At 41.8% G+C, this 15,973-nt stretch overlaps 1 protein-coding gene across 1 annotated transcript in view; it reads left to right on the top strand.

Annotated features, from left to right (window-relative positions):
• Positions 1-1,894: 1,894 nt before the first annotated feature.
• The window catches only part of prpf6 (PRP6 pre-mRNA processing factor 6 homolog), a 40,115-nt gene continuing 26,036 nt past the window's right edge, over positions 1,895-15,973 (top strand). The window contains exons 1-8 of the mRNA XM_080445565.1: positions 1,895-2,038; positions 4,862-5,021; positions 6,008-6,126; positions 6,371-6,449; positions 7,736-7,912; positions 12,870-12,998; positions 13,994-14,088; positions 15,666-15,822. Of these exons, the coding sequence (XP_080301691.1) occupies positions 1,917-2,038; positions 4,862-5,021; positions 6,008-6,126; positions 6,371-6,449; positions 7,736-7,912; positions 12,870-12,998; positions 13,994-14,088; positions 15,666-15,822 (1,038 nt within the window). The 5' untranslated portion in view covers positions 1,895-1,916. The remainder of the gene's footprint in view (positions 2,039-4,861; positions 5,022-6,007; positions 6,127-6,370; positions 6,450-7,735; positions 7,913-12,869; positions 12,999-13,993; positions 14,089-15,665; positions 15,823-15,973) is intronic.

Here is a 15,973-nt window from a genome sequence, read left to right on the forward strand (position 1 = left end):
TGGCTGAGGGGGCGGAGCCAAAAGTACATCCCTATGTCACTGATCACATGACCTCAATCAATTATCCAGTTCTAGGCAACATAGAAGGGGGGGGGCTTTTTCCAGACAACAGCTCTAAGGTGTATTAAAGACATAGTTCAATGTTGAAAATGAGTGGTATTCCCCTTTAATGAGCCCTGAGAAATGATTCAAACTATAGGCCCACTTGGTTGTAGCCTATTGCATTGCATACCATATATGCAGTGTAATGTAAACCCCTTGCAAATATGTGAGGTATTTCAATGACCTGAATTATGAAGAAGAGGAACATTCACTAAAATGCAATGGCAACCTTAGGACTATGATTATCCCTTTATAATGGGGGGGAAATGCAAACCTTTTGAATTAGATGTCCTTTACTTTGGTGCTGGAAATGAGATAGCCATACATTTGAAATGCATGGGAAATGAGATGCGCTGTGCTGCTTAATTATGTCATTGAATGATCATTTGCCAACGCTTCTTTTTCAATTTGCCTACGAGCAATTAGTTTATGGTAATCTGGCGCCCTCGCGTGGTGACGGTGAAACAGATTAGAATGGAAGATTGTAAATATTATTATTTTGAATAATTGTAATCAAACAGTTTCAACAGTTTTACTGTTTGATAAATAAATCTCATGAGTGACAAAAAATGGTAATAGTGGGGTTGTTTTAGTAAAATGTTATTTGTGGATATGTATTTAGCCCATAGACTGTAAGGTTTAGCCAATTGGATAATAATCAGATTAATCAAATAAAACACACTTCATTTGCAATAACATTTAAATCCCGGAATTAGAATTAACATAATATTTCAAACCTTCTGTGAAATATACGTTTTTTTTTTGGGTTAAAGCAAACGGTTTTTTTGTTAAAAGGTCAAATCTGTAGGCTATATTCAATAGCCCACTAATCATTGCTATATAGTGTTTGTTCAGTAAACTCTCTGCAGCTCTTTAGTAAACATAAAAGACATTTTCAGGTGGGTTGACAATTTGTGTGCTCATTTCTTTGTGTGAATCATTTCCAATTTCACTTGTTTAATCTGTATCCTGACTGATTAGATAACACTGGTATCCTGACCTGACAATGCATTTTCTATTTAATAAAGAGCTGAAGAGACATAATTGATTGATTGATTGAATACTTTATTAGCAGTTTGAAAAAAGAAAGCACAGGACAGTACAGTTCAATACAAGGTCTGCTAAGAGGATTCTAAACCAAAGAAAGCCTATGGCATGTTTCCATTGGGAGCTTTGTACATGTTTACTCCATAGTAATGAGCACTATCAGAATATAGAGATATTTATTCAACACTTTATAAAAACCAAATATCACTCACCCAACCTTTAAATCAGGGGTCTTCAACGTTTTCAGGCCAAGGACCCCCTAGCTGAGAGAGAGATGAAGCAGGGACCCCCTCTATATTGTATAAAATTGTGTTTCAGATTGAACTTTTTTTGTTTACTTGGTCTGCTCTTTTTTCCCTCTTTGCCAAAAATAGCCGATCTACAAGCGAGGCGTTGTGAGCTTGTAGATCTGCTATTTTTGGCTAAAGTTCTCCTCAGAAAAGGGATGCTAGAGTTCAAGAGCTTAAGGTAAAAAAAAATCTTATCAGAGATTTACCAGAGATCAAGTGTAGTGCAATGACCAGCCTCTGGTGTCGCTGTTGCAGAATCACTGACCTTTTCTTTCATCCTTTCGAGGAAAAGAAAGGGGTCACGTCTGTGGGCGAACGGAAGAGGGACTGTTGTTCATCCGGGTGAGATAAAACGTTGCCGCCATGGTGTATGGAGCACAGTACGCAAACTCTCCGGGAAACCGGGGCTCGAAGATCGTCCAGCATCAGCGGGGGGGGAGCGGGGGGCATCATCGGGGGGGCCGCGGGGACCCCCCGATGATGCCCCCGGCTCCGGGACCCCCTGTGCTGCCGATGGCCTCGCCGCTCATGGGGAAGAAGAAGAAGCCGTTCCTGGGCATGCCCGCCCCGCTGGGCTACGTGCCTGGTCTGGGCAGAGGGTAAGGAGCGTGCTATTCACTAGCCCTGACAGTCATGGATGAACTTCAACATAGTGTTTGCACTTTCTCCCTTTTTGGCCCGTACGTCTACCTAAACGTTAATATTTCAAATATAAAGTGCTTACCCCCATGGCCACGGATGTTGCAATTATGTACGGGCCCCTCAGAAGTACCATTTATGTTCCGTGTTGTTCTAGCTGTAGACGTATTTATGATTCTGACGTTTTCAATCTACGAGAGTTGTAGGGTTCACCCCCCCATGGACACGGGGACTTTCTGCACTATAACCCCGTAGACACCCCAAACATGTACAAATTGAAAAAAAACGGTGCTTACCCCCACGCCCCAAATGTTAACTCTCGCTACGGGGTAGTAGTTTAATGTAATAATACACATCTTTCAATAAAGAAGTGTTTTAATGCCGTCTGTGGCCGATTCTGTCGGAAGTTGCCAATGGGCGGTAGTGATGCGCCCATCTGGTGAAACCGGGAATTACACTAAATGTAACCAGGAAGTAAACGAGGGTGAAAATGGCGTTCGGCCACAGACGGCATTAAAACACGTCTTTATTGAAAGATATGTATTATTACATTAAACTACTACCGCGTAGAGACAGTTAACATTTGGGGCGTGGGGGGTAAGCACCTTATTATCAATTTGTACATGTTTGGAGTGTCTACGGGGCATAGAGCAGAAAGTCCCTGGGTCCAAGGAGGCGTGAACCCTACAACTCTCGTAGATTGAAAACGTCAGAATCATAAATACGTCTACGAGAGTTGTATTCTACAGCTAGTATTGTTAAATAAAAAGCATTTTAATCCGATCGGTGTCCATTGTTTCCGTATTTTCTCCACTCTTTCAACTGCGCGACCCTATCGGTTGGGAGATGTACTGCACTCTGATACATTATAACTATGAGAAAATGGCCACCGATTGGATTAAAATGATTTTTATTCAACACTACGGAACATAAGGGTACTTCTGAGGGCCCGTACATAATTGTATCATCCGTGGCCATGGGGTAAGCACTTTATATTTGAAATCAGAACGATTATGGAGATGTACGGGCCAAAAAGGGAGAAAGTGCAAACACCAGGTTGAAGTTCATCCATGACGCTCATCATGACAGATGACCGTCTTGGATCCATGCTAAGCTGTTTACTGACTGTGTCGCGTGCGCATGCGCACCGAAAATAGCAGATCTACAAGCTCGTAGATCTGCTATTTTCGTTGCGCCGCAGACCGGGGCGCGTAACTTAAGTATAAATAAATATCCCTCTTTAATGTAATGTGTGCTCAGCCTCAGCATGCTAACCTGTTAGCAGTGGTGGAAAAAGTACTCAAATGTTTTACTTAAGTAAAAGTATCAATACTGCAATGTAGAAGTTACAAGTAAAAGTCCCGAATTCAAATTTTACTTGAGTAAAAGTACAAAAGTATTGGCATCAAAATGTACTTAAAGTACCAAAAGTAAAAGTACTAAAATGTTTGAAAATAGCAGATCTACAAGCTCACTGTGAGCTTGTAGATCGGCTATTTTCAAATAGCCTATGTATAAAATAGGGCTAAAGTGGTTAATGTATGTTTCAAAATATCATAATTTATATCCAAAAAGTAACTAGTAACTAAAGTTTTCAAATGATTGTATCATCATCAGATGTAGTGGAGTAGAAGTAAAAGTATTGGAAATTGGAAATACTCAAGTAAAGTACAAATACCTCAACATTGTACTTTAGTACAGTACTTAAGTAAATGTACTTAGTTACTTTACACCACTGTGTGTCAGTGTGTGTGTGTGTGTGTGTGTGAGAATATTGAATCATATAATAATAATAATATATCTAATAACTATTGTGATTATAATTATGTAAAACTAAGCATCATTATGCTAAATTGCTAACTTCTTACTTGTTAGCTGAAGTAGTTGAATAAATGAGAAACTTTCAACAAGCACAATGTTTTGTGTGTGTGTGTGTGTGTGTGTGTGTGTGTGTGTGTGTGTGTGTGAAATGGCTGTATTGGTATAGACTGTGGTGCAGTGGTTCCTCCAATTATTATTGTTATTTTGGGTGGGGGGTCCCCAGATGATTAGCTCACTGTGCAACATTGATTTCTCACTCAATTGTATACAAACCAACACGAACATACAGTATACGTGTATACGGGTAATATCTGTTCTATTGAGGAAACACTATAGCAATGATTACTGGGAATACAGAGCTTTAACAAAAAAATCACTTACAGCACCTGTATGAACAACATTAAATGATTGCATGCATCAGGTCTATAAGCGCCTTGCTTGGATTTAATAAAGGTTCATAAATGCAGGCAACTTCACTCGCATGACAAGTTTACACCAAGTATAAAAGAGAGGGTGAATTGTGCAAGCATCCCATGGAATACAGTTACATTTTAGATAAATAATAAGAGTGAAAGTAAAAGTAAGATCAAGTATCAAAACATATCAAATACGCAAAGCAGGTCATTCGGTAAGTAGTTAGGCTTTTCCTTAAAAAAAAAAATCGCACTTTTTCAGTAATGCCGGATGTACTGGAAAAACTAAGATAAATATTAGACTGCATTAGACATACTAAGGTTTTCTGGCAGTCAAACTAATAATCAGTCCATGTATGCAGTATTGCACGCCAGTATTACTTCAAGCTAAGGCAATTTCATGGTGACGAATACAGGAAATATTAGAGATCAATTAAATTGATTAGTTTTATTAAATGTTGCACACCTAATAATTAGTGATCCGTCATGAATATTGTGTCAGTGTTTAGTTGTCTCATCGTCACCATGTCATTCCCTGTTCCTCTGCAGTGCCACCGGTTTCACCACGCGGTCAGATATCGGTCCCGCTCGCGATGCCAACGACCCCGTGGACGACCGCCACGCGCCCCCGGGGAAGAGGACGGTCGGAGACCAGATGAAGAAGAACGAGGAAGATGAAGAAGATCTGAACGACACCAACTATGACGAGGTATGTTCTCAACTGTTTTCATGTCAAAGACCCCCAAATTGATATGTATTTGGCCGCGGATCCCCCCCCCCCCCCCCCCCCATCTCAAAATATTTCATGGCAGTGACCCCGAGAAGCGAGGATTTGTTTGATTTGTTGTTTTTAATTGTCTTAAAAAAAAAAAATCAAGATTCTGATCTACAAGCTCACAGCTTGCCAAAGTATAAAATATGTGGTTAAAATGATTGTGATGCTATATTTACTTATTACGCTGGGGACCCCCTGGGACCCCAATATCGATATCGAGGTATTTGGTCAAAAAATATTGTGATATTAGTTTTTTTCTCCACATCGCCCCAGCAGCAGTATTGTAGAAACATTTTCCACGTGGCTTGATCAACATCAATGTGTGTGTCTGTACACGGACAAAGGTGTCCGTGGCAAGACGTGGAGTTGTCTGTGGCAAATTTCATATTTTTTACATCATCATCATTACGTCATTTTGATCATAAGACCCAATTACTGAATGTCAGTCTCCAGGTTTCCTTCAGAATATGTATGACTCTGATTTTACTATGAGACTATGGCACATTGGTTCCATTTGTGCACTCTCAGATTCACAGACGTGTAAAGGTCATTTAAGGCTATAGCTCTTTGGGCCCTATTTTTGCCGGTGCCTTACCCGTTATCCCTAAACTTCTTTGCCATTTTTTACTATTTAAAAAAAAATCTAATAGTTCAAACAGCCAATGTACAAGCTCACAACGTGTCGATGTAGATCGGCTAGTTAAACCATTTGAAAATGTAAGTAAAAAAATGGAGAAAGAAGTTTAGGGATAATGGGTAAGGCACCGGCAAAAATATGGCCCTTTATGTGTTTCTGGTAATATTATTGTCCACACATTTTTATGTCCGTGGCAAAAATATAATTTTGACCAAAATGTCCACCACAAGCCAGCAATGGCGATGACCCTTGGGCTTGATATTCCGATGGTCTTTTCTTCTAGTTCAACGGCTACGCGGGGAGCCTGTTCTCCAGCGGGCCCTATGAGAAAGACGACGAAGAGGCAGATGCCATATACGCCGCCCTGGACAAGAGGATGGACGAGAGGCGCAAGGAGAGGAGGTGAAACTTTAGAGAAACAGAAGAATGTTCTGTGTGATGATTGCACCTAGGCCTCCCACAGTTATTACATAATCAACCTAATCGCAATTATTTGAGATAATCGCAATAATTTTGCATAATCGTTTCCATGTTGAAAAATGTTCATAATATTTAAAAAAATAGTGGAAACTGCCGATCTGCAAGCTCACTTGTACACATCAGTGTGTAAAATATGTGTGTCATATCTGGTGTGGTGTATTTCCAGGGAGCTGAGAGAGAAGGATGAGATTGAGAAGTACCGTATGGAGCGACCAAAGATCCAGCAGCAGTTCTCCGATCTAAAGGTAAAATGCTATGTTCTAACCAAACAACTACCGATGTTATGTTAAGCTATGTGGCAAAAACCTCCTTCTTAACACATTCCATGCCAGAGTTTAATATCATAATGTACTCACCAGTGCCAGCGATTTATTGTTGTTTTTTTCACCTCGCCACAGACCTCGCTAAATACCTTATGATCGCGCGTTAAACTGTTTGTAGACACACAGGGTAGCTGTGTGAGTGGCCCAGAGAAGACATTTTCAATCGGCGACATTCCATTTTGCAGTAGTCGCAGTTTCTATTAAACAGCGTTCAGCGCGGAGAAAAACAACACCGAGATAATGGCGGATTAGCGGAAGCTTTAGAGCGACGGCGGATGGGAACGAAAATCTTCGATTGACATTCATTTCCGTTTCCGGTGTGCTACAATGAAATGTGTCGCTGCAAGAGAGGCCTACAATGAAATGTGTCACTGCGAGAAAAAAAATTATAATACCACTTCGCGTAGATCTACGCGACTGGCACGCTGCGCAATTATTTAGGTTTGCGTAGAACTACGCGATTAGCACGCAATGACTTAAAATTGGACATTGTAAGAAATTGTGATGCAGACATTTCCATCACGTAATCTGTTCATACATTCATATATCTAAAAGCTCACAACGTTTTGCAGAATGTTTGCCTATAGAGTACAGAAGTCCTGACTTCACTCGTTCATCCCCTGGTTCGTAAAGTAATTTCTCTATGGAGAATAACATTGGGTCATCTTAGAATCGTCTCATATAAGAATTGTGGTCCAAAAATAAACAAACTGTCTCTGCGATATTGTTGGGGAGGTGGCTCTGTATCGTTTATGATAGTCAGTCACTTATATTTGATACAGTCTGTTTCTGGCGAAAATGTAACTAATTCGGCGGAGGTAACATTATCGTTTTCTCACCGTCAGTTGATGCTTCATATCCATAAGAGTAAAACCGGCGGGATCATTTGTTTATTTTTGGAACACCGTTCTTATTTGAAGCGATATTAAAGACGTCTATGGGAATTCAGAATGGGGGTGGAAAACCGGGAACCAGGTAGGAATGCGTAAATTACGTCAGACTTCGATGCTCTATTTATTTATGACATGGCCAGAATAGGAAGGAACGATATGGTCATTGGTTCATGTGGTTAAATGCCTCATAATTTCTAAGATGTCTACAGTAGATTTAAGACAGTGTTGCATACTGAGTGATTTACTTCTGAAGCGCCACATTTGCCATTTATTAGCATCTTCAGCAACACTTTTCTTTATTCCTTTGTTGTCCAGAGGAAGCTGTCGGAGGTGTCTGAGGAGGAGTGGCTGAGCATCCCTGAGGTGGGAGACGCCAGGAACAAGCGCCAGAGGAACCCCCGCTACGAGAAGCTGACCCCCGTACCGGACAGCTTCTTCTCCAAACACCTCCAGTCTGGGGAGAAGAACACCACCGTGGACCCACTGCAGGGGGTTAGTATGCATGTACACACACACACGCACACGCACACACACACACACACACACGATAGAGAAGACTTCACAATGCCGAGGCGTTGTGACCAGTGGTGGAAAGTAACTAAGTACATTTACTTAAGCACTGTACTTAAGAAAAAAAATTACTTGAGTATTTCCAATTTCCAATACTTTTACTTCTACTCCACTACATCTCGGATCCAAATATTGTACTTTTACTCCACTACATTTACTTGAAAACTTGAGTTACTAATTACTTTTCAGATATAAATTATGATATTATGAAGCATACATTAACCACTTTAGCCCTATTTTATACCTAGGCTATTTGAAAATAGCCTATCTACAAGCTTGTAGATCTGCTATTTTCAAACATTTTAGTACTTTTACTTTTGGTACTTCAAGTACATTTTGATGCCAATACTTTTGTACTTTTACTCGAGTAAATTTAGAATTCGGGACTTTTGCTTGTAACAGAGTACTTCTACATTGCAGTATTGATACTTTTACTTAAGTAAAACATTTGAGTACTTTTTCCACCACTGGTTGTGACGTCCTTAAATTGTCACTTCACTGTCATCTCGGGACCCCCCCAAAAAATAACATGGGGGGACCCCCTGTGGGTGTAGTTTTAGTATGCACCAGCAGGAGGCAGTCTCCACCACTGGAAACAACTTGTTTGATCGACTATGCCATAATTAATGGAGAGAACTGTAATATCAGCTGGGGCAATGTGAATGGGGCATCATGGCCACTGCCCTCAGGGAGGGCATATCATTTTTTTTGAGGGGCAGAGGGCAAAAACCAAGGGGGCCATTGCCTTCACGGCCTCCATGAAATTCCTCCGCTGGTTGTAACATTTGCCCTCTAGTATTTCTCATGACCATTGTAGACATGGGGAGAGTTCGGGGATCTCCATAGATGGGCATAAAAGGGACAAACTTTGTCAGCTTTGTTGTTAATCCATTAAGACCTGGAAAGCATCTGTCATTCTTTTATTTTAGCTAAAAAGCATTATTTTACACTTTAGCTATTAAAAAATAGCAGATATACAAGCTCATAGCGCGGCACTGAGCTTGTAGATCTGCTATTTTTGAAAAATAGTGGAAATAGTGAAAGATAGTGAAAAATATATATTTTTTAAGCGAACATTTTTAACTCAAATCTTTGCTTGTGGGGGTCCCTGGAACAACGTATTTTGAGATAGGGGTCCACGGCTAAATACATATAATTCTGAGGGTCCTTGACATGAAAGATATTGAGCACCACTGATATAGAAACATAGGTTTTTCAGAATACTGTTGGGATTTAGGAGATTTAGGATTTAGAATCGCCTCAGGTCTTAAAGGGTTAACTCGGGTGGCGCAGTGGTAAAATATCTGCCCACCACTGCAGAGGTTGTGGGTTCGAATCCACCGTGGTGCATCCGTCGAGCGTCTATACGAACACAATTGGCCCGGGAGGCAGGGAGGGTGTCTCTGCATGTATTCCTACGGGCTGGAGGTGTGGCACCTGTCAGCAGGGAGTGTTGGGCGGGAAGAGTCGAACGAAGGCCCCCCCGTCCTCCTGGTGGGGGCTCCTCACTGGCAGGTGAGTCATTAGGATACAACAGCAGTGACAACACAGAAATGTGTGTGGAGGAGGAATCAATTGTATTGCATAATGACGAAATTGGGAAAAAAAGGGGGCAAAAAAAACAAAACAATTAACTTAAATTTTATCCTGGAAGTCAATGGAGAGTCAAATAACTCCATATTTGGACGTTGAATTTGACGTCACAGCGAGCACACCGCTACCATGACATCATACGAACAACTACGTCCAATCAGCTTGCAGCTGTGACACACCAACACGGCAGAGTTTGGAGTTATAAATGTATGAGCACCCAGTGTTGACAGGGGAAAGTGTCAATAACAACACATTGAACGCAGTGAAATTCATAGCCATGCTGTCGGCCACTCGGAACACCATCCTTACCCTCCTGCTGCTTGCTCTGCTCCACCTGCTGTGGCCCGTCCAGGCGGACATAGATGCCGACTCGTTTGACAACAACAGTAGCAGCCTTGTCTTGGACCATCTTCCCGTGCTTTTCAGCACCCTCTTGAGCCCCGAGATGGCCTGAAAGGCGCTTCCTCATTGGTGCACGGCCAGAGAATGAACGCATGTGAGCCCTTCTTTGCCCCGCCTCCCTCCCTCCAGCTGTGTCATCGTCCTCATCAAGCGTTCCGTCCAGAGCCATATAAGGAGAGTTGCGTCACCTCCGTTCACTTCATCGAGGCCAGGTCTTCTACAGAGCCTTCTATTGGCGAATAGTGACAAAGCCCTGAACCGGAAGTTTACGGAATGCACTGGAGTGCAATGAGCGTGTGTCGCTGCGCTGTTTCTGCCCCCTCATTGACGTAACTCTCCAATAGAAAGCTCTGATTCTGTCTGCAACTTTGACATCCAGGTCCTCAAAGGTGCTCAGAAGGCCCGTTGTTCACAAAGTGAACGGAACTCTACGACGTCCAGTGGATTATTCAGAATGGGATACGCCTGCCTGGGATTGTTACGACATGGATAAAGATACTAGGGATGCATCACTTAATCAAACTAATTGATTTCATCTATTATTAACCGATTGACTGCCAGAATTATTTCAGATTTTTAGCTGTTGCCTGCCAGAGATTTTTCATTGAAAAAAAAAAAGTACTCAGGAGCCGAGATACAGAATTTTTAAGTTTTAAGTTAACAAGGAAGTGGATAGGAGTCTAGATCTTCAAAAAATCATATCTCCTTGGTCTTTGGGTCAAATAAAAATAAATAAATATATATGTGTTATTGGCAGGCAAGTGATGGATTCTAAAGAACGCATATATGCGTTATTGGCAGGCAAAGTGTTTAAAAAAAATCAATGTTTTTTTTACCTGATTATTCGTTGCAGCCCTAAAAGATACACACACCCCACCTGTGTTTGTGACTTAGGAGACCACCAACTCAACGGGCATCCCACTAGTTGTTCATAATTGTAACTCCTGCAATACTGTGTTGCTCCAGCAGTGTGATGCGCTCGTTCTACTTTTCAAAGACTGGATTGACTGACAGATACAGAGATCCGGTTGTCCAGAGCCACAGATCCCACCGCTATGCCCATACATGGTCAAGTGCATATATGGGACCGACTGACTTCAAACTCGGCGTGCACATCGGCAAGGAATAGAGGGAGTGTGGTGCCCTCCGTCGAGTAGTTCGGATGTCCGGTTGTCCAGAACCGCCGATCCAACCAACAATATGCCCACATATGGGCATTCCAATATATGGGCATATACTGATGTCATCAGGGATCTCCATATATGGGCATACAAGCCAGTATGCAGGCCTGGACCGCTGGCGTAGCGGTCCACGCACCTAGGCTCAATGTAGCCTGACAGCACGTCGCAGGTTCGACTCCCAATCCCGATGGCCTTTGCTGTATGCCTACTGTCCTGTCAAATAAAGGCATAAAAAAGCCCAAAAACGAATCTTAAAAAAAAAAAAGCCAGTATGCAGGGGACACAATACATGTAAAGATTTGCGTAATGTATTTATAGAAGGATAGAATATATAGATTAATGATAAGTTTAACTTTAGTTTTTACAACATGGCCACAACTGTCTACACACAACTAAGTTTGTGTGTTGATGGTCCTTGCAGGAGTTTAATGACTGGCAACAAAAGTGTCAGTCCCTCCAGGTGATGGGATGTAGAGAGCGAGGGAGGGCCATAATTCAAATGCCCCATCTTCCACACTCGCTCACTCCTAGGGCTGGGGCGGTATGTTTTTTTAGTTATCGCGGTAATAAATCACTGTTTACCGACCGTATGGCGGTATCGCTGTATCTCGCAGTTGTGAGCTCGACACCGCGGTATGCATTACACAACCGCGGTGTTGCGGTTATTGCACCAGCCCTACTCACTCCACTCGCGCATTAGTCCTGCATCCGATCAAGGAGGAGAGGATTATATGCTTTATCCTTTAAAGCATATAATCCTTTATATCCTTTATATCCTTTATCCTTATCCTTATGCGAGTCTGGAGCAATCAAACCGGCTGGACTGACAGCCACGTCCCAATTCCTCACTCCTGCCTGCTTCACTCGCTCACTACTCCTGCATGTCATGTTGTATATTAGATGCTGTATTTCTCATATATGAGCTGTTTGACATGCATTCTCAGTAAGCTCACACCTCAAACGCTACTGGCCTGGCTAGCCTTTTACTTGGCATACTGAAAGTTCCAATTCAACTGTGAGTTTGAGAGTCAACAGAGGTTATTGTTTCGTTTTTTTGTATTTACAGGGGAAAGCCACGGAGACCACTGTAGTGTGTACAAGTGAAATGACATTAGAGAAGGGAGGGAGAAAAATGACTGGGATTATTATGTCCCAGGCTTTGATAATAAACGATCGGCTTTACTCCTAAAACTAAGCTGATACCGCAGAGACAAGTGGGAAACCACAAAACCACAAGGCAAGTGGAAAACATGTCCAGAAAGACAGATTACTGTTTATCTTTATTTGGACACTGTTGTTCACCCTGTAGGCTCTGTCCTTGTGAGATGGTTGGCATCATCTTTTCGCTGCATTTAAGTACTGACACTGCAACTTCATGATTACGTTGCTGTGTTCATGGCTGCTGAGGTGCACTGCGTGCAATGTTAATTTGTGTAAAATGTCAAGATATAACCACAAAACCAAGTGTACAAGTTTACAAAATGATGCCCAACCCTAGCCGGTGGTTTTCAAGGATCTCAGGGGTCCAGACTAGAGCGAGACCCTCAGGGTTCCTTGAGGAGGGTCCAAATGGACCCTTACAGGTATGTAACTCTGAGAGTGTCCAATTATTTGTACGCTCTTAGAGTTATGGGGGTCCTTGAAATTAAAAGGTTTGAGAACCAATGATCTAAGCAGTTTTTTTTCTTCTTTTTTTTTTCTAGCTGGGTGGTTTGAACACACCCTTCCCGGGGGGCATGACCCCTGGCCTGTCCACCCCAGGGGCGGGAGACCTGGACATGAGGAAGATCGGCCAGGCCAGGAACACTCTGATGGACATGAGACTGAGTCAGGTAATAAACACACCGTTAACCCCAATTTATACCACCTTAGCTTTAAAGCAAGTCACGCCGTGCAATGGAGTGTGAATTAAAGTCACACTGTGTGACTTATTCAATTAAACAAAATAATTTTTGATATAATCTTTCACTGGTATATATGTCCACAATAACCATTCCACATAAATGTGTTTTTTTTTTGGCAACTTCCCTAAAGACTTTGGTGGACGCAGGCACCAGAGATGTACCGAAAATGTTTTTATATATGTATTTTAAAGTTAATACACACCGTTTCTGACATTGTTGTAGCATTCCAAAATGTCCTCAGCGCTCGGACCCTGCAGCATTTATTCTGTCTTTAACTGAATTCTGGGAAAGTGGTGGATAGGGCTGTTTCGATTACAAATTTAAGTTGACGATTAATTGTCTCACAAATAATTGCGATTAACGATTTAATTGTGTTTTTGGCATTGAACATTGGAACATTATGAATACAACAAACAAAACATAGTTTTTTTAGGCTTCATAAACACAAATTGCACAGGTCAGATATGACGTGTTGTAAGCTTGTAGATCTGCTATTTCTGGAAAACGTTTGAAAATGGATGAACATTTTTCAACATGGAAACGATTATGACGATTGTGCAAAAAATATTGCGATTATCTCTAATTAACTCATTCAGTGCCACTGGACGTCTAATACGTCCGTTGTAATAAGCCCTGTGCCACAGGACGTCTAAAACGTTTTGGAACAAAATGTTCAGAACCCAAGATATGATGATTTGAAAATGTTCTGCTCCATTCACTTCTTGTTTAACTTCTTACTGAAAAAGGCTGTATCTCGGCTCCTAAGCACTTTTTTTTACAATTAATTTTGAATGTGGCACTGAATGAGTTAATTGTGACGGGAATAGTGGTAGACCACGTAACTGTCAGATTTGATCTAGGCTTGACTAAGATCTATATGGGAAGGTCATGGAAGACTGAGAACGCTTCGTTTGTCCCCCTAGGTGTCTGACTCGGTGAGTGGACAGACAGTGGTGGACCCTAAGGGTTATCTGACTGACCTCAACTCCATGATCCCTACCCATGGAGGAGACATCAGGTGTTGACCCACGCACGGACACACACACACACTCATACACACACACATTGATTAAAGTTCTCAGTCCCCACGACTGATTTCAGTCATTTGCATTCCACGCCAACATGTCTTTTATGGCATTGGTTCTCAAAGTGGGGTCCGTGGACCCCCAGGGGTCCTTGGTGGGGGTTCCAGGGGGTCCCCAGCAAAATGTGTTAATATAGCGTCACAATAATTTTAACTACTTTAACCTTTTATTCTTTGGCTATTCAAAAATAGCAGATATACAAGCTCATAGCGCGGCACCGAGTGCCGCTCTATGAGCTTGTAGATCTGCTATTTTTGAAAAATCGTGAATTTTGAATATATACCGTAAACCTTTTGAATATATATTTTTTACATACATTTGTAACTTAAATCTTAGCTTCTGGGGGGTCCCTGGAACAAAATGAGATGGTGGTCCGCGACCAAATACATTGGATCCTTGACATGAAAACGTTTGAGAACCACTGTTCTATGGAAGCATGTTGCGCAGCGAAAGTAGCCGATCTACAAGCTCTCAATGTGTCAGACGCGTTGAGAGCTTGTAGATCGGCTACTTTGGGTTATTATTTTAACTCATGGAGTGCCAATGACGTGTTTGACGTGTTTTTTTTTTTTGTAATCGTTCAGAACCCAAGATATCATGTTTTGAAGATTTGCTGCTCCATTCACTTCTTGTTTAACTTATTACTTAAAAAGGCTGTATCTTGGCTCCTGTGTACTTTTTTTTTTACTATGTATTTTTGGCCGAGACATGCTATTTTCAAAAGTAGACAATTAATGTCAACTAGGTCGCGATGACCTCGTTGACATTTGTGAAACCACACAGTGCAACCCTCAGTGATTAGCAACCACCCTAGGATCGATAATACTGGAGATAAAAATTCGGTGACCACTTGAAAATCTAAGATAAATTGAAAAATCTCTGGCACTGGGACCACATAGCCAGAAATAATTCTGATACTCAATGAGTTGAGATTAGAGCATTTGAAGTGGTCAAATTATCAATATGTGCAGAAGCATCTTCCATAAAATAAAACGGCAGGAACAATAAATACTTGAAACATCGTAATTTGACATATTGTGTTAATTGTTTTAGGAAACGGCGCTAGTGTGTGGGGGTGGCTCCTTTCACACGGTTTCCCAAATCGCACAGATTTTATTTTGCTTTAAAGCTGCACTGTGTAACTTTCCTCTTCTACCCCGGATTTGAACCCGGTTTCCTGCGCAAGTGCTGAATATTTTACCATTGAGCTAAGCGAGCCTGCCTGCTTGCTCAGGGGATAAATAGAATTTTGACAGGTTAAAATTTGTGTCAGATCCTGTGTCCAGGTGAGACATGACCTTTTGACACGATCTAAATGTCTCAATAGAAGAGCAGGGAGACAAAACACAACCACCCCAATTGTACACGTTATATTGTATTAACATACTCTACCATACAGAGGACAAAATTACATTTTATTCATTAAAAAAAGTTACATAGTGCCACTTTAGTGTAACATGTACATCTGCATGTCTCTAAACAAGTCTCTCTTGCTGTTATTCTTGCACAGTGACATCAAGAAGGCCCGTCTGCTGCTGAAGTCTGTGCGGGAGACCAACCCCCATCACCCCCCCGCCTGGATCGCCTCCGCCAGGCTGGAGGAGGTCACTGGCAAGCTCCAGGTTGCCAGGAACCTCATCATGAAGGGCACAGAAATGTGTCCCAAGGTGAATGCTTAACTCTTTTGACTGGCAAAAATAAATAAATACATTGTTTGCTAAGCCACTGCCAGCGATTTCCGAGTGTTTTCACTAAATCATAGAATATCATTCTTCACAACGATGGCTTTAACCCATTAACACATCCACCGCCAAGAAC

Source organism: Gymnoscopelus braueri, assembly GCF_963280865.1.
Source record: "Gymnoscopelus braueri genome assembly, chromosome: 12".
In the NCBI taxonomy this organism is placed as follows: domain Eukaryota; kingdom Metazoa; phylum Chordata; class Actinopteri; order Myctophiformes; family Myctophidae; genus Gymnoscopelus; species Gymnoscopelus braueri.